Raw genomic sequence first — 18,284 nt, 5'->3', positions numbered from 1 at the left:
CAATCCCATTCTATCCCACTCAAATCCAACCCAATCCCAGCACATTCTATCCCATTCCATTCCAATCCCATCCCAGCCCAATCCCATTTTATCCCACCCTATCCTATCCCACCCTTTCCATCCCAATCCAATCCCATTTTATCCCACCCTATCCTATCCCACCCTTTCCATCCCATTCCCATCCCCAATCCCATTTCAGACCCTTTTCCTTTCCCACCCCTCATTCCCATTTTTCTATTTTTAGTCCTATGAGAAGGGTGAGACAGTACAGATGTTACAATTCACGCTCTCACAATCAAAAGCCGACTATTTCTTAATTATAGTAAAAAAAAGATATGATACGATATGATATGATATAAATATTGTATTATCAATATTGTACAATTAATATTGTACAATTAATACAGTACAATTAATATAGTATACTTTAAATTTTAATATGTAAAATATAACCTGTATAATTTTAATATTTAAAATATTATATAATTATACGTATGGAAATATATAAATTATATGTATTAATTATAGAAATATAATTATATATATTATATAATTATATATATTATGCAATTATAATACATAACATAAGCGTTTCTTGACCTACCAAATTATCCACAAATGCATTTCCCACATCCCCGAGGTGTCCCTGGGGTGTCCCCGGTCCCTCACCCCGCTCCAGGTGCGGGGTCACCGATCCCGGCCCTTCCCGGGGGCTGCAGCCGCCGCTGCCCCGCCAGCTCTGCCTTATCACCCTCTTATCGCTCCTTTAACCCCGCTCGTTCGGCTCCCTTGGACAATCATTAATTAATGGCAGGTCCCTGCTGGCTTTGGGGCAGTTCTGGCCTCTCCGCCCTCCTGGCAGGAATTTCTTCCCAAAATCCCAAATCCTAAAGGGATAAAAAAATCCATAGGGCAGCAAATGCTGACCCTGCTCCCAAATCCTAAAGTGGATCTGCAGATCCATCTGAACTTGCTCCCAAATCCTAAACTGGGTCTGCAGATCCATCTGATCCTGCTCCCAAATTCTAAACTGGGTTTGCAGATCCATAGGGCAGTGAATGCTGACCCTGCTCCCAAATCCTAAACTGGGTTTGCAGATCCATCTGACCCTGCTCCCAAATCCTAAACTGGGTTTGCAGATCCATCTGACCCTGCTCCCAAATTCTAAACTGGGTTTGCAGATCCATCTGACCCTGCTCCCAAATCCTAAACTGGGTTTGAAGATCCACCTGATCCTGCTCCCAAATTTTAAACTGGGCTTGCAGATCCATTTGATCCTGCTCCCAAATTCTAAACTGGGCTTGCAGATCCATCTGAACTTGCTCCCAAATCCTAAACTGGGTTTGCAGATCCATCTGATCTTGCTCCCAAATCCTAAACCGGGTTTGCAGATCCATAGGGCAGCGAATGCTGATCCTGCTCCCAAATGCTAAAGTGGGTTTGAAGATCCATCTAACCCTGCTCCCAAATCCTAAAGTGGATTTTCAGATCCATAGGGCCGCAAACACTGACCCTGCTCCCAAATCCTAAAGTGGATTTTCAGATCCATAGGGCAGCAAACACTGACCCTGCTCCCAGATCCTAAACTGGGTGTGCAGATCCACCTGAACCTACTCCCCGTCCTTCAGCCCCCCAAAGGCAGAACAGAGTGAATCCCAAGTTAAACCCCAATATTTTCACTCCACCCCCTATTTTGGCTCCATTTCCCAGGAATGAGCAGCCAGGTCTCATCCCTGAGCAGGGCAGAAATTCCAGGAGGGACCTGGGAGCTCTGGGCGTCCCCCAGGAGGGTTTGGTGGCAGCTGGGGGTGCAGAAATCTCTGTATTTATCATCTCGCCGGTTCGCCGGGACACGGCCACAAATCAGCCCCGAAAATCCAATCCTGGGGAAAACGGTTGGGAATTTACAGCGCTCCCAACACTGCGGGTTTATCCTTTAATGCTGCTGCTTTATGCATTTCTCTCCCTCCAACCCTATTTATTTCCTGTTTATTGGCCCAGCCTCCCCTAATTTATGTTTTCATTACTTTGATTAACGCCCCTGCTCCCCTGACATTGTTATTCCGGCGCAGCTCCCCCAAACCCTCGGTGTTAAATAATCCTCGGATTTAGCCGGGATGATTTGTAATTTAATAAGCGGCTCCGGCGCCGTGTTTTATCTCCTAATTGGGCCGGAATTAGCAGCGATTCCGGAATTAACACAAATTATGGGACGCCCCTTGTTGTTGCACGGGGTTTTATTGGGTTGGAACAACAGCTTTAGGAATTATCTGAGCGGCGTTCCCCAATCCTGGCCGTGATTCATTTCTGGATTTTCCACGGGTGATAGCTCAGGCAGGAATTGCTGCCGTGGAGGGGAAGCTGCTCCTGAGGAAGGAAGGAAGGAAGGAAGGAAGGAAGGAGAGTTTTGGTCTCCCAGGTGGTTTAATTTCATTCCCTCATTATCATCCGGGGAACGTGATGTGTCTTGTTCTCCCGGTCTTTCCGTGCCCGCTCGGCTCCTTCCTGAAACGATTCCCAGGTTTGCGTCTCCGAGGAGCTGCAGGCGCCTCAGTCTGAGGCCAGCAAGGGCTGAGAGTCCAGAAAAGTGGGAAAAGTGGAATTGCTCAGGTTGGAAAACCCGCTAGGGTCACTGAGTCCCACCAACAACCCAGAGACAGGAGAAAGAAAAGCAATGCTTTTCCCAAAGGTGGGACTTGATTTTCCCAAAGATGGGATTCGTTTCTTTTTCCCAAAAATGGGATTTGTTTTTTCCCAAATATGGGATTTGTTTGTCCCAAAGATGGGATCTATTTCTGTTTCCCAAATACGGGATTTGTTTCTTTTTCCCAAACATGGGATTTGTTCTTCCCAAAGATGGGATTTATTTCTGTTTCCCAAAGATGGAATTTGTTCCCGTTTCCCAAATATGGGATTTGTTTTTCCCAGAGATTGGATTTGTTTCCCAAGGGTGGGATTTGATTTTCCCAAAGATAGAATTTGTTTCTGTTTCCCAAAGATGGAATTTGTTTCTGTTTCCCAAATATGGGATTTGTTTTTCCCAGAGATTGGATTTGTTTCTCAAGGGTGGGATTTGATTTTCCCAAAGATGGAATTTGTTTCTGTTTCCCAAATATGGGATTTGTTTTTCCCAGAGATGGGATTTGTGACCATTCCTCACACCAGGACAAGCTGGTACCTCCCCATTTCCCCAACTTTTCCCTCTTCCTTTCCCCTTTGGGCCTTTGGCATTTCTGGGCTCTCAATCCCAGCTCCTCCCGTGGCTGAAATGTTCCTTTAAAAGGGACAAAACAAAACGGCCTCAAGGCCAAACCCTCGGGACAGAGCTCCAGGCTGTTCCCACTCTCGGGAAGCAAACAGGGCTGTCCCATCCCCGCTGATTTTCCTCCTTTTGTTCCCAGCTCCAGCCCGGGGAGGGAGGAGGAGGAGGGAGGAGGAGGAAGGATCCCTCATCCGGTAAATCCGGCTGTTTCCCAGCTGTTCCCGAGGCTGGGGCAGGAGCGATAACCGGGAAAGCTCCGGGGCAACCACAGGTGCTGGGGAGCGGGGCCAAGGTCCACAGCCCTGGAAACACAGGTGGCACCTCAGGTGGCACCTCAGGTGAGCTGCTGTCTGGGGTGGGCAGTGCTGGGAAAGCCAATTTTGGGTCAAAAAGTGAAAAAAACGGGTGGGAGCTGCTGGGGTGTGGTGGGATGGAGGAGCAGGAACATCCCTGTTCACACCTGGAGCGGTTCCTCCTCCTCTCCCTGTTTCCATCCCATCCAACTGTGGAAAATCCAGGTGTCACCTGGAGTTGCTGCCTGAGGTGGGCAGTGCTGAGGAAGCCAATTTTGGGTCAAAAAGTGGAAAAAATGGGTGGGAGCTACTGGGCTGGGGTGGGGTGGAGAAGCAGGAACATCCCTGTTCACACCTGGAGCGGTTCCGCCTCTTCCTCCTCCTCTTCTTGTCTTCATCTCCATCCCACCCACTTTTGGAAAATCCAGGTGCCTGAGGTAGGCAGTGGTGAGGAAGCCAATTTTGGGTCAAAAAGTGAAAAAAATGGGTGGGAGCTGCTGGGGTGCGGTGGGATGGAGCAGCAGGAATGTCGCTGTTCCCACCTGGAGCGGTTCCTCCTCTTCCTCCTCCTCTTCTTGTCTTCATCTCCATCCCACCCACTTTTGGAAAATCCAGGTGCCTGAGGTAGGCAGTGGTGAGGAAGCCAATTTTGGGTCAAAAAGTGAAAAAAATGGGTGGGAGCTACTGGGCTGGGCTGGGGTGGAGGAACAGGAACATCGCTGTTCCCACCTGGAGTGGTTCCTCCTCTTCCTCCTCTTCTTCCTCCTCCTCTTCTTGTCTTCATCTCCATCCCACCCACTTTTGGAAAATCCAGGTGCCTGAGGTAGGCAGTGCTGAGGAAGCCAATTTTGGGTCAAAAAGTGAAAAAAACGGGTGGGAGCTGCTGGGGCACTGATGTTCACAGGTGTGAACATCGCTGTTCCCACCTGGAGCGGTTCCTCCTCTTCCTCCTCCTCTTCTTGTCTTCATTTCCATCCCATCCACTTTTGGAAAATCCAGGTGCCTGAGGTGGGCAGTGCTGAGGAAGCCAACTCTGGGTCCAAAAAGTGAAAAACCAAAAACCAAACCAAAAAAAATCAAAAGAACCCCACAAAAACCCAATCAACCAATGAACCAAAAAAATCAAAAATACAACAAAAAAAATCCCAAAACAAAACCAACCAAAAAAACCCCCAAAAAAACCCAAGAAAAACAAAAAACCCACCGTGAAACAAACCCCAAAAGGCCAAAAAAAAATATCTCTCAGAAAACCCAAAAAAAGAACCAAAAAAACCCTAAAAAAATCAAAAAACAACCCCAGATTTTGTTCCTCCATGGCTCTGAGCCGTCCCCCACCTGCACAAAAATCACCCCAGAGCATCCCCAAGGCTCGGGCAGAGTCAGCAGAGCCGGGATGACAAAACCGGGCCCGAAATTCCCGGGGGGAATTGGGCGAGGAGGAGCCGATCTCGGATCTCTGATCTCGGATCTCTGATCTCACCTGGCGCTGCTGACGCCGCTCGTTCCCTCCCGCGTTCCTGCAGCCGCAGCAGGAAATGCAATTTTTCAGGAAATGCAATTTTTGCTTCGCTGCTCTCGAGGTTTTCACGCTCAAAACCCCACGGCGGGGCTGGAGCTGCGAGTCCTTGGGCAAGGACGGCCGGGGTTTTTGGGGTTTTCATGGGGTTTTTGGGGTTTTGCAGGGTTTTTGGGGTTTCAATGGGTTTTAGGGTGTCACTGGGTATTTGGGATGTCTTTGGGGTGTCACTGGGTTTTAGGGTGTCAAGAGGTTTTAGGGCTGTCACTAGGTTTTTGGGATTTCATGGGGTTTTAGGGGTGTCACCAGGTTTTTAGGGTGTCGCAGAATTTTGGGATTTCACCAGGTTTTTGGGATTTCACTGGGTTTTAGGGATTTCATAGGGTTTTGGGGATTTCACTGGGATTTTGGGATTTTACCGGGTTTTAGGGGTGTCACTGAATTTTGGGGTGCCACTGAGTTTTTGGGGTGTCATTGGGTTTTTGGGATTTCACTGGGGTTTTGGGTCAAATTGGGGGGGAATTTTGAATCAAATTGAGTGGGAATTTTGGTTCAAACTGGGGGGAATTTTGGGTCAAACTGGGGGGAATTTTGGGTCAAACTGAGAGGGAATTTTGGCTCCCTGAGCAGGATGGGACCTGCGGGCTGGGGTGGAAGAACAGGAACCTTGTCCCCTTCCAAGACCAGAACAATTCCCCCAGCCCAGGGCGCTCCAAGCCCCGTCCAACCCCCCCAAAACCCGAATTCCAGGGGGGACACGCAGGGATGGATGGAGAGGGGGAAGGGAGATGGAGGAGGAGGAGGAGGAGGAGGGGTGGGGAGGTGGATGAAGAGCGGGAATGGCTCGGGAAAGGGAAGGAGGCTGCTGCCACCTAGAGCAGCCCAGCCGAGCTTCCCCATTCCCAAAGATCCTTTTGGGGGGAGGCTGGACCGGGAAATTCGGGAAAAGCAGAATTCCCAGCCTCGGGGAGCGCCTCTGTTACCGTGGCGCTCGGGGGATAATTAATTAATGATGAGAAATAAGTAAGAAAATCCCATTTTCACACCAATCCTCACTGGAAATTTGTGCCCCCGCGGATGAAGCAGAGCCGGACCCAGCCAAGGGCTCAGAAAGGGGAAGAATGTTAAAAAAAAATAAACAAATAAAAAAAGCGGAAGGGAGAAAAGGGAACGGAAAAGCCCCAAAGAGTCTTCGAGGATTTTGGTGAGGTGTCCCCAGACCGCAATCCCACAGGATGGGCCGGGGGGAAGCGAAAGCCACTCGAAGATGTCCCCAAGGCCACACGCTCCCCACCTGCCGGTGCCGCCCGTGTCCCCCCGCGGTGTCCCCCCGGTGTTTTCCGTGTCCCCCCGGGGTGTCCCCGTCCCTTCGTGTCCGCTCCTCGGTCCTCCCGCCCGCCAGGGGGCGCGCTGCGATGGGGCGGGACCGGAGGCGTGTCCCGATCATGTGGGCGTGTCCCTGTGTCTGTGGGCGTGTCCTGGTGTCTGTGGGCGTGTCCAAGTCCCGGTGGACGGTGCCGTGTCCCGGTACCGTGTCCCGGGGAGTGTCCCTGTCCCGAGGCGTGTCCTGTTCCCGTGTCCCGGTGCTGTGTCCCGTGTCCTGTCCCCGTTCCCGAGGCGTGTCCCGATCCCGTTCCTGCCTCCCGTGTCCCAGGGCGTGTCCCGTTCCCGTGTCCCGAGGCGTGTCCCAGCGCCGTTGCCGTTGCCGCTCCCGAGGCGTGTCCCGGTGCCGTCGCCGTTCCCGGGGCGTGTCCCGGTGCCGTGGGCGGGCCGCGCCGAGGCCGCCATGGCGCTGAACGGGGCCCTGGCGCTCCGTGTCGCCTACGCGTCCTTCGGTGCCCTGAGCGGCCTCTCGGCCTTCTGCGCCTGGAGCGTGGTGCCCGCGCTGCGCCAGCCCAGCACGGCTGCGGCCGGCGGCCTCTCGGGTACGGCACCGGGGGTGAGGGGACACCGGGCACCGGGCCGGGAGGGCTCTCGGGTTCGGCACCAGGGGACGAGGGGCACCGGGCCGGGCGGGTCGGCTCTTGGGTACAGCACCGGGCCAAGGGGACACCGGGCACCGGGCCGGGAGGGCTCTCGGGTACGGCCGGGGGACGAGGGGCACCGGGCCGGGCGGGTGGGCTCTGGGTACGCACCGGCGCAAGGGGACACCGGGCACCGGGCCGGGAGGGCTCTCGGGTTCGGCACCGGGGGACGAGGGGCACCGGGCCGGGCGGGTGGGCTCTTGGGTACAGCACCGGGGCCAAGAGGACACCGGGCACCGGGCCGGGAGGGAGAGCGGGTACGGCACCGGGGCGAGCGGGCACCGGGCCGGGCGGGTCGGCTCTTGGGTACGGCACCGGGGCCAAGGGGACACCGGGCACCGGGCCGGGAGGGCTCTCGGGTACGGCACCGGGGGCGAGCGGGCACCGGGCAGGGGCGGGAGGGCTGAGCAGGATCGGCGTGAGGAAGGGATCGGGGCTGAGCCTGAGGGGGCGGGTCAGGGCGGCCATGGGGTCGAGGAGCCCCTTGCTTTGCCGTGAGGGGTTGAGGAGCCCATTCCCCGTGGCTGAGGGGGCTGTGAGGGGTGAGAGGGGAGTGAGGAGCCCCTTCCTCAGCCCTGAGCGGTGTGAGGGGAGTGAGGAGCCCCTTCCTCAGTCCTGAGGAGCTCTGAGGGCTGACAGGGTCTGTGAGGAGCCCATTTCTCAGCCATGAGGGGAGTGAGGGGTCTGTGAGGGGTGAGAGGAGCCCCTTCCTCAGCCCTGAGGGGTGTGAGACCTGAGGAGGAGTGAGGAGCCCATTCCCCATGGCTGAGGGGTCTGTGAGGGGTGTGAGGAGCCCCTTCCTCAGCCCTGAGGGGTGTGAGGGGACCATTTCTCATCCCTGAGGGCTGTGAGGGGAGTGAGGGCCATGGTGGGGCCAAGGAGCCCCTTCCCCATGGCTGAAAGGAAGTTTGAGGTGGCATCTCAGGGCTAAGGAGGCATTTGAGGGTGTGTCAGAGTATGGGGGTGTCAGAGCAGCAATTGGGGGTATCAGGGCTGAGGGGGTGTCATGGCACCAGTGGGGCCGAGGAGCCCCTTCCTTGGGGCTGAAGTTTTCAGGGAAGCAAAGAAATCCTCCTGATTTCCCCAAATGCTGCAAGCAGACCCTCTGGAAGAGGGGTTTGGGTTTCAGGGGGGTAAAACTGCACCTGATGTGCCCAGAAATCTGAGATTTGGGAGTTTGTGGCTCTGGGTTAATGGTTGGGGTGGAGCAGGACAGAGTCCTGCAGCTCCAGGGCTTCCCTGGCTGAATTCCTGCCAGAGTAGAAAGTGAAGTTAAAATTTAGAAAGGATCCAAGGGTGAGGTGCATGGCTGGGCTTGTCTCTGCTTCCTCTGCCTCAAAAAAAAAAAAAAAAAAAAAAAAAAAAGCTTTTATTTCCAGCTGGAGCTGGGATTCAGCAGAGAATTCCCACACTTTGCTGGGTGGCACAAAACTGGGGGGGATCTTGAACCAGAAATGCAGGAGAAAGAGCAAATGAAGGTATTTTCTGCTGTGTTTCTGCTCAGGGAGGAATTTTGACAGAGGAATTTTGAGAGTGGAATTTTGACAGCGGAATTTGCAGGTCCTCCTCAAAGTGCCCTGGTTAAGCCAAGCTCTGCCTGCTGGTCCGTGTTTATCTCGTTTTTAATGCCTCTGCTGTGCCTTTGGAGCTGTGTTTGAGGATGTTTATCCACAGGCTTCCTGGCTGGGAGAATTCCTCCTGGTTCTGAGGGGTCTCCAGCTTTGTCTCTGCAATCAGTTTGTTGATATTTCCCTTATCTCCCAGAGAACCTTTCCTGCTTGGGAATTAGCCCTAAATTTCACTAATTCCCTGTTATTTACAGTCAAAACTTGATCCAAGTCTGAAGTGCCGTGGAGGGAAAACGATGCTGGGGCTGCAATTAATGAAATTAAACCCCTTATATATCCCAGGGGTTTAATTCCATTTCCACCCAGTCACAGGGGCTTGGGAGAATTTTAAAAACACCTGAAATGGAAGGAATGGGAGCTGAATATGGGATCAGGTACAACACCAGAATATTCCAAAGGTTCCTCTTTTTCCAGAACTATTTTCCTAAAATATCTCAGTGTGGAGCCCCAGCAGTTTTGGCAGGAAAATCTCCCCATTTCTGACCTGCTCCAAACCCAGCTGAGGCTCTCGGGTTCCCCCAGGAGAGGCAAAGTTTGGCAAACGTGGAAATGGCAAAATTTCACTTGGCAAAGCCCCAGCCCCTGTTGGAGTGGGGATTTCAGCTCCTTCCAGCTGATGCTGCAGCTGGAGTGGATAAAAGGGGATTGTTTAGCTAGAAAAGGACTGAAGGCTTTGTAAGCACACAGAAAAAAAAAAAATTTGGAATCAGTCCCCATTTTCAGGGGGTTTTTAATGTTACTTTTAATTTTTACCCTCATTTTCTTTGCCATCACCACACGATGCTCCTTGCAGGAATGCTGGAGTCAGGGGGCTCCTTGTGGAATAAATCTGAATTTTTAGTGTTTGTTTGTGCATTTTTTTTTTGGCCTCTGCTGCAGAGTTGTTGTTTTTCCCCAGGATTTCCATGTGTGACAAATGGAACTTTCCCAAAAATTCTCCCCTGGGATTGAAGGATCCCTCCAGGAGGAGCAGGAGGCTGACAAAACCTTGTGTTTGTCCCAGTTTTTGTTTGGATGTTTGCAGAGAGGGAAAGCTCATTTCCCTTGAGCTCCAACAGCCCAAACATTATCCAAATATTTGGGTCTGTGGGGGGAGAATCGTTCCCCAGCCCTGCTTTGAACTCCTGGGTTTATTTCAGGTGCTGGGAGGTTTTTGTGTTTTACTCAGAAATTGATTTTTCCCTGGTTCCTTTCAGCTCCTCTCTGCTTGGAGCTGTTTGGGGCTTTCCTTTCTAGTATCCTGGGATAATTTGGGTTGGATTCCCTGCTGGAAATCCTTGGGTTGTGTCTGATGGAGCAGCTCCTGCTCCAGGGCGCTGGGTTTGGGGTAAATCCACAGGGATTTGTGTTTTTATGGAGGGGTTTGGGTGGGATTTGTGTTTTTACGGAGGGGTTTGGGTGGGATTTGTGTTTTTACGGAGGGGTTTGGGTGGGATTTGTGTTTTTATGGAGGGGTTTGGGTGGGACTGGAGCCGTGCAGGCTCTGCTGCTGCTCTGGGGTTTGGTGCCCTGGCTCAGCTTTAGGGACAAGGAGCTTTAGGAGAGAAGGGCTGGATTTGGGGAATCCCTGGGGTGAAAACCTGCAGCTCCTGCAGGCAGTCACCCCAAGCTTTCAATAGTCACAACTTTTATTTCATTTCCCAGTAAAAATGGTTTCAAACCCTGAGTTTTTCAGGTGATGTTTTGGGCCAGGGCTTGGATCAGGGTTTGAATGGGGTTTGGGTCAGGGTTTAGGCTGGGGCTTGGGTTAGGGCTGGGATCAGGTTTGGATCAGGGTTTGGGTCAGGGTTTGGATTAGAATTGGGTGAGGGTTTGGATCAGGGTTTGGGTCAGGGTTTGGGTCAGGTTTGATTAGAATTGGATCAGGGTTTGGGTCAGGATTTGGTTTGGAATTGGATCAGGATTTGGATTTGGATCAGGGTTTGGGTTAGAGTTTGGGTCAGGATTTGGATTAGAATTGGATCAGGGTTTGGGTCAGGGTTTAGGGTATAGTTGGATAAGGGTTTAGGTGAGGGTTTGGATCAAGGTTTGGGTCAGGATCAGAGTTTGGATCAGGATTGGGATCAGGATTTGCATTAGAATTGGATCAAGATTTGGATCAGGGTTTGGATCAGAGTTTGGATCAGGTTTGGATTAGAGTTGGATCAGGATGTGGGTTAGGGTTTGGATGAAGGTTTGGGTCAGGAACAGAGTTTGGCTCAGGATTTATATTTGGGTTTGAGTCAGGGTTTGGATCGGGATGTGGATTAGAATTGGATCAGGTTTGGGTCAGGGTTTGGGTCAGGTTTGGATCAGGGTTTGGGTCAGGTTTGGATCAGGTTTGGATCAGGTTTGGATCAGGGTTTGGGTCAGGTTTGGATCAGGGTTTGGGTCAGGTTTGGACTGGAATTGGGTCAGGGCTTGTATCAGTTTTGGGTCAGGGTTTGGATCAGGATTTGGATTAGAATTGGGTGAGGGTTTGGGTCAGGGTTTGGGTCAGGTTTGATTAGAATTGGATCAGGGTTTGGGTGAGGGTTTAGGTCAGGAATTTGATCAGGATTTGGATCATGGTTTGGATTACAATTGGATCATGGTTTGGATCACAGTTTGGATCAGGATTTGGATTAGAATTGGATTTGGGTGAGGGTTTGGGTCGGGATCAGGGGAACTCGAGGCACTCTGGTGCAGCAGCAGCAGCGATGTCGATGCGGGGTGGGAACAGCAAACCTTGACTCAGCATTCAGGGCAGTTCTGCTGAGTCATGCGGGCAGGCTCAGCAGGGAGCAGCTTTTTGCTGACTGCAAACCTCAAGTTCCCCATTTCTGTCCAAAATGTGCCTCAAAAACACTGGAACCCGGGGCAGCAGGAAGTGGGGGAGGTGATTTTGGGGAACTCAGCTCTGTCACCAGACCCTGGCACAGTTTGGGGTGCCATGACTCTGCAGTTCTGCCCACGGGATCTGCCTGCTCCCACATCCCTCCTGCCAGCCTGGGGACCCCCAGCACGGGGGGATTGGTCATGGGGGGTCCCATGGGGGTCTGGGGTGGGAACCCAGGGAATGTGGGCAGGGGGCAGCAGGTCCTGGCAGCTGCAGGGAGGGCTTGGCCAGGAGGGGCTGTTCTGATGTCCCTGCTGTCACCTGGCCAGGTGTGCTGCTGTTCCCAGCTGTTCTGGGGGGGTTGGGCTGTGTTTGACCTCTCCATGGGTACCATTCTGATGTCCCTGCTGTCACCTGGCCAGGTGTGCTGCTGTTCCCAGCTGTTCCCAGCTGTTCCCAGCTGTTCCCAGCTGTTCTGGGGGGGTTGGGCTGTGTTTGACCTGTCCATAGGCACCATTCTGATGTCCCTGCTGTCACCTGGCCAGGTGTGCTGCTGTTCCCAGCTGTTCCCAGCTGCTCTGGGGGGTTGGGCTGTGTTTGACCTCTCCATGGGTACCATTCTGATGTCCCTGCTGTCACCTGGCCAGGTGTGCTGCTGTTCCCAGCTGTTCCCAGCTGTTCCCAGCTGTTCTGGGGGGGTTGGGCTGTGTTTACCTGTCCATAGGCACCATTCTGATATCCCTGCTGTCACCTGGGCAGGTGTGCTGCTTTTCCCAGCTGTTCTGGGAGGGTTGGGCTGTGTTTGACCTGTCCACAGGTACCATTCTGATGTCCCTGCTGTCACCTGGGCAGGTGTCCAGCTGTTCCCAGCTGTTCCCAGCTGTTCTGGGGGGTTGGGCTGTGTTTACCTGTCCATAGGCACCATTCTGATGTCCCTGCTGTCACCTGGGCAGGTGTCCAGCTGTTCCCAGCTGTTCCCAGCTGTTCTGGGGGGGTTGGGCTGTGTTTTACCTGTCCATAGGCACCATTCTGATGTCCCTGCTGTCACCTGGACAGGTGTGCTGCTGTTCCCAGCTGTTTCCAGCTGTTCCCAGCTGTTCTGGGGGGGGTTGGGCTGTGTTTGACCTGTCCACAGGTACCATTCTGATATCCCTGCTGTCACCTGGACAGGTGTGTTTCTGTTCCCAGCTGTTCCCAGCTGTTCCCAGCTGTTCTGGGGGGGGTGGGCTGTGTTTTACCTGTCCACAGGTACCATTCTGATGTCCCTGCTGTCACCTGGCCAGGTGTCCAGCTGTTCCCAGCTGTTCCCAGCTGTTCCCAGCTGTTCTGGGGGGCTTGGGCTGTGTTTGACCTGTCCATAGGCACCATTCTGATGTCCCTGCTGTCACCTGGGCAGGTGTCCAGCTGTTCCCAGCTGTGCTGGGGGGGTTGGGCTGTGTTTACCTGTCCATAGGCACCATTCTGATGTCCCTGCTGTCACCTGGACAGGTGTGCTGGCGCTCTGGGCCCTAATCACGCATGTGATGTACCTGCAGGATTACTGGAGGACCTGGTTAAAAGGGCTGAGGTTTTTCCTCTCCGTCGGGATCCTCTTCTCTGCCCTCTCCGGGCTGGGCTTCTGCGCCTTCCTGGCCCTGGCCATCACCCAGCACCAGTGTGAGTACTGGGAGGCACTGGGAACACTGGGGAGGGCTGGGGGCCCTCCTGCCACCTCCAAAAATCCTGGAACTGCCTCATTTCCATGACAAAACCCCTAGAAAACCTGGGAATTTCCTTATTTCCATGACAAAGCCCCCAGAAAACCTGGGAATTTCCAAATTTCCATGACAAAACCCCCAGAAAACCTGGGAATGTCCTCATTTCCATGTCAAAGCCCTTCCAAAAAACATGGGAATTTCCAAATTTCCATGACAAAGCCCTTCCAAAAAACCTGGGAATGTCCTCATTTCCATGACAAAGCCCCCAAAAAACCTGGAAATGTCCTCATTTCCATGACAGAGGTTGAGTCCATCCCTCCTGGAGCAGCTCCAAGCCCTGACTCAGCATTCCCAGCTCCAAAGCCCTGAACGTTCCCCAAGGAATGGCTCCAAATCCCTGCCGTGATTTCCTTGGCCCCAGACCAAAGGGAGAACGTTTGGGGGTTGTTTTCTTGGAGGTTTTCTGGGTTTGTTGTTTGCCCAGAAGCCCCACGGGGTTTGTCCTGGGTGGGTGGAGAAGCTGTGTGGGGTCACAACCCCAAAAACATCCCTTGGCTCAGCCTGAAGGAACTCCCCGTGGAGTTTTCCTGCTGCAAAGGGATGAAAATCCACGTTTGAAATCTTTAAAAATACAGATTTGAAAGGGAAACCAAATATTTGCCATCCCTGCCTTTCTTGGAAAACTGTTTGGGGAGAAAATTGGGGTTTTTAGGGAATGTCTTAGCTCCACAATTTTTAGGGAAATCTAAGGATCCCCATGATTCAGGAACCCCCACAATCCAGGAATTCCCATGATGCAGGAACCCCCATGATACAGGAATGCCCAAAAATTCAGGAATTCCAACAAATCCAGGAATCTCCACAAATTCAGGAACCCCCACAAATCCAGGAACCTCCACAGATTCAGGAATTCTCACAATCCAGGAATCCCCACAAATCCCATCCCCAAACCAGGTGAGTTTGGGGTGGAGGTGGCAGAGCCAGGGAAATCATCCCATTCCAGTGGAATTCCAGGGAACACAGAGGTTGTGCAGCGCCCCCAGGGGCTGGAATTCCATCTGAATTCCCACCGAATTCCCTCTGAATTCCCACCGAATTCCCTCTGAATTCCCACCGAATTCCCACCGAATTCCCACCGAATTCCCACTGAATTCCCACTGAATTCCCACTGAATATCCCTCCAAATTCCCTCTGAATTCCGTCTGAATTCCCTCTGAATTCCGTCTGAATTCCCTCTGAATTCCCTCTGAATTCCCACCGAATTCCCGCTGAATTCCCTCTGAATTCCCACCGAATTCCCTCCGAATTCCCTCTGAATTCCCACCGAATTCCCTCTGAATTCCCACTGAATATCCCTCCAAATTCCCACCAAATTCCCTCTGAATTCCCACCGAATTCCCTCTGAATTCCCACCGAATTCCCTCTGAATTCCCACTGAATTCCCTCTGAATTCCCACCAAATTCCCACCGAATTCCCACCGAATTCCCACTGAATTCCCTCTGAATTCCCACCGAATTCCCTCTGAATTCCCACCAAATTTCCCACCAAATTCCCTCTGAATTCCCACCGAATTCCCTCTGAATTCCCTCCGAATTCCCTCTGAATTCCCACCGAATTCCCACTGAATTCCCACCTAATTCCCTCTGAATTCCCACTGAATATCCCTCCAAATTCCCTCTGAATTCCCTCTGAATTCCCACCGAATTCCCACCAAATTCCCTCTGAATTCCCACTGAATTCCCTCTGAATTCCCACCAAATTCCCTCTGAATTCCCACCGAATTCCCACTGAATTCCCTCTGAATTCCCACCGAATTCCCTCTGAATTCCCTCTGAATTCCCTCTGAATTCCCTCTGAATTCCCTCTGAATTCCCACCGAATTCCCTCTGAATTCCCACCGAATTCCCACCGAATTCCCTCTGAATTCCCTCTGAATTCCCTCTGAATTCCCACCGAATTCCCACTGAATTCCCACTGAATTCCCTCTGAATTCCCTCTGAATTCCCACCGAATTCCCACTGAATTCCCACCGAATTCCCTCTGAATTCCCACCGAATTCCCTCTGAATTCCCACCGAATTCCCACCGAATTCCCTCTGAATTCCCACCGAATTCCCTCCGAATTCCCACCCAATCCCATTGTTTCCCCACAGCCCTGACTGACCCCAAGAGCTATTACCTGTCCTGCGTGTGGAGCTTCATGGCGCTCAAGTGGGCGCTGCTGCTGAGCCTCTACTCGCACCGGTACCGCGCCGAGTTCGCCGACATCAGCATCCTCAGCGACTTCTGAGCCCCGGGGCAAGGTGTGAGAGGGGGCACAGACACTGGCTGTCTGTCTGTCAGTCTGTCTGTCCAACAGAGGGCTTTTCCTGCTGGCTTTTCCTCACTCATCGCTGCTCGTTCTGGGAGGGAAGGAGGGGAAGGACTCCCTGAGTGCTGCCAAAGGGGTGGCAGTCCCCACCTTTGTCACTGCCCTGCTCCTGTGTCCCCTCTCTGCTCCCTGGGAAAGGCCCAGCTGAGCTCCCAGCCGGGTTCTGCCTGTCCAGGGCTTTGGGGTTTGGGGGCAGCAGAGGAGCAGAGCTCATCCCAAAGGTCACAGGGATGGGGATGCTGCTCTTGGAAGAGCACAGCTGATCCCAAAGCTCATCCCAAAGCTCCCTGGGCTGGGAATGCTGCTCCAGGCAGAGCACAGCTCATCCCAAAGCTCCCAGAGCTGGGAATGTTGCTCCTGGCAGAGCACAGCTGATCCCAAAGCTCATCCCAAAGCTCCCTGGGCTGGGAATGCTGCTCCAGGCAGAGCACAGCTCATCCCAAAGCTCCCAGAGCTGGGAATGTTGCTCCTGGCAGAGCACAGCTCATCCCAAAGCTCATCCCAAAGCTCCCAGGGCTGGGAATGTTGCTCTTGGAAGAGCACAGCTGATCCCAAAGCTCATCCCAAAGCTCCCTGGGCTGGGAATGCTGCCCTGGCTGCTCCCCAAGCTGGTTTTCAAAAGGAATGGGATCCCATTTAACCATAAATGCTGTATTTAACGCTTGAAGTTGCAGCAGCAGGTGTAGGGAAAAGGTGTTTGGGGGAAAGGGATGCAGGGTCAAGGCCTGACCTGCCTGAGCCTCAGGGAGAGGATTCCTGAGGAAAAAAAATAAGGAAAAAATGTTTTTGTGGAAGCAGGAGGAGAGGGGAGGGGACAGAGGCTGCTCAGGGGACCCCAGGGATTGAGGAGCAGCTTTGGGGTGAGGCTGTGACGTGCTGGAGTCCCTAAACCCAGCCCTGGGCCATGTTCTAGCCCTGGAGTTCCCACCCCACATGCCAGCTTTTTAAAGGATGCTGTGTGTAAATATTCCCTCTATTTTTACATGGATTCCTCCTGGTTTGCACCTCGGGGGTGCCGGGGTCGGTGCCACCCTCGCTGTCACCGTGTGCCACCACAAATACAGCCCTCCCTCACCAGCCTGGCTGCACTGGAGTTCCTGGGAGGGATGGGTGGGAATGGCACCTTTTGGGGTGGTGGGGAGTGCTGAACCCCCTCACCTCCTCATCCACAGGGAGTCTGAGGTGGATTTTCCCCTCACAAATCCCTTGGGATTCGGGGATTTCAGCCCAAAGGGATTTTTGGGGGAGTGGTGATGATTCCATCCCTTTTCTTTGGAGGCAAAAGGGGGCAGGGGGGCTTCGGGGGGGGCTTTGGGGTCAGCCCTGAGTGAATTCCCATTCCCAGCCCCATCCCAATCCCATCACTGACCATGGGGTGGGGTCCAGGGGAGGGGACACTTTGGGGACACATTGGGGACACCCTGGGACCCCCGGGTGCAGGGCCCGCAGGAGCCGCCAGAGGGCGGCAGTGGCACAGCCCGGGCTGGGGTGGGGGCGAACGAGACCCCAAAACCACCTGGGGCACCCCAAAACAGCGACATCCCTGTGCCCTGGGGCCACCAAGGAGCTCAGCATGGCCCTGCAAGTCCCCACAAGGCCCCAGCCCTGGGGTGAGGGAAGGATCCCAGCTGGAATTCCCATCCCCTGGCACTGGGACAGGAGAGGACAGAGATCCTGGTGGCTCCAGAGACTTCCCAGGAGACTCAAACCCATCCCCTCGCCCTGACCCCTTCTCTCCCCACAGCCCCCACAAAGTCCCAGCCACCCCACCCCATTCTCTGTCTGCACCAGCCTTTCCCAGCCCCATTTTTCATGGAATTCCCTTTGCAGCATTCCTCACTCCCTGCTGCTGGGCAGCCTGAGGAATCTTCAGGATCTGGGGAGCCTCTGCTGGGTTTTGAGGGGCTGTTTAGGGTCATGGGGCCCTAATGACTCCCACTGGGGGGGTCTCAGCACCTCCCAAGGTCCAGCACTGGCCACAATCCCACTTTTCCTGCCCGTGGAGGGATTAAAGGCACCCAGAGGGGAAGCACAGGTTTTTTGCATTTTCCCAATCTGCTCTCAAGATGTGGCGAGGGCGGAAGCGGCGCCTCAAAGGCTCCGGATGAGCCTCGTGGGGCTGGGGACCCTCCAGGTGGCTTTGGGGGGGCAGGGAGGTGCTGGGGACACAAATCCCTGCTGGGTGTCCCCAGAGTGGCTCTGGGGCTGCAGCAGAGGGGTCCTGGGGCTTCCAGAGGGTGGTGCTGGCCCTGGGGACAGTCTGGGCTTGGGGACAGGCCTGGAGAGACCTGCAGGAGGGTCTGGGGACAGACCCAGAGGGACCTGCAGGAGGGTCTGGGCTTGGGGACAGACCTGGAGGGACCTGCAGGAGGGTCTGGGGACAAATCCAGTGGGACCTGCAGGATGGTCTGGGCTTGGGGACAGACCTGGAGGGACCTGCAGGAGGGTCTGGGCTTGGGGACAGACCCAGAGGGACCTGCAGGAGGGTCTGGGGACAAATCCAGTGGGACCTGCAGGAGGGTCTGGGTGTGGGGACAGACCTGGAGACCCTGCAGGAGGGTCTGGGCTTGGGGACAGACCTAGAGGGACCTGCAGGATGGTCTGGGCTTGGGGACAGACCCGGAGGGACCTGCAGGTGGCTGTTTCCAGTGGAATCCTTCCCCTGGAAGTCTGTGCCATTCCCTGGGAGTTGGAGC

The 18,284-nt window shown here is 53.8% G+C and overlaps 1 protein-coding gene and 1 long non-coding RNA gene across 2 annotated transcripts; one reads left to right on the top strand and one right to left on the bottom strand.

The window, feature by feature from the left end:
• Positions 1 to 1,539: 1,539 nt before the first annotated feature.
• LOC135459231 (uncharacterized) lies at positions 1,540 to 6,352 on the bottom strand. Its single transcript, XR_010442989.1, has 3 exons — positions 5,036 to 6,352; positions 4,285 to 4,388; positions 1,540 to 4,174 (listed from the first exon to the last, which is right to left on the bottom strand). It is a non-coding gene; the product is annotated as an uncharacterized LOC135459231 (long non-coding RNA).
• Positions 6,353 to 6,595: 243 nt separating this feature from the next.
• On the top strand, positions 6,596 to 16,665 carry SLC48A1 (solute carrier family 48 member 1). The gene is made up of 3 exons (XM_064734981.1): positions 6,596 to 6,996; positions 13,009 to 13,176; positions 15,371 to 16,665. Exons 1-3 carry the CDS (start codon positions 6,858 to 6,860, stop codon positions 15,505 to 15,507), a joined length of 444 nt encoding a protein of 147 aa, XP_064591051.1. The 5' UTR covers positions 6,596 to 6,857; the 3' UTR covers positions 15,508 to 16,665.
• The last annotated feature ends 1,619 nt before the right edge of the window (positions 16,666 to 18,284 follow it).

Source organism: Zonotrichia leucophrys, chromosome 29 (assembly GCF_028769735.1).
Source record: "Zonotrichia leucophrys gambelii isolate GWCS_2022_RI chromosome 29, RI_Zleu_2.0, whole genome shotgun sequence".
Lineage (NCBI taxonomy): Eukaryota > Metazoa > Chordata > Aves > Passeriformes > Passerellidae > Zonotrichia > Zonotrichia leucophrys.
Note: the sequence above shows the minus strand (reverse complement) of the source record. Positions and strands in the feature narration are given on the sequence as shown.

Coding starts and splice junctions, on each gene's coding strand:
- SLC48A1 (XM_064734981.1), top strand. CDS start 6,858: ATGGCGCTGAACGGGGCCCTGGCGCTCCGTGTCGCCTACGCGTCCTTC. Junction 6,997..13,008: donor TGCGGCCGGCGGCCTCTCGG/GTACGGCACCGG, acceptor TCACCTGGACAG/GTGTGCTGGCGCTCTGGGCC. Junction 13,177..15,370: donor GGCCATCACCCAGCACCAGT/GTGAGTACTGGG, acceptor GTTTCCCCACAG/CCCTGACTGACCCCAAGAGC.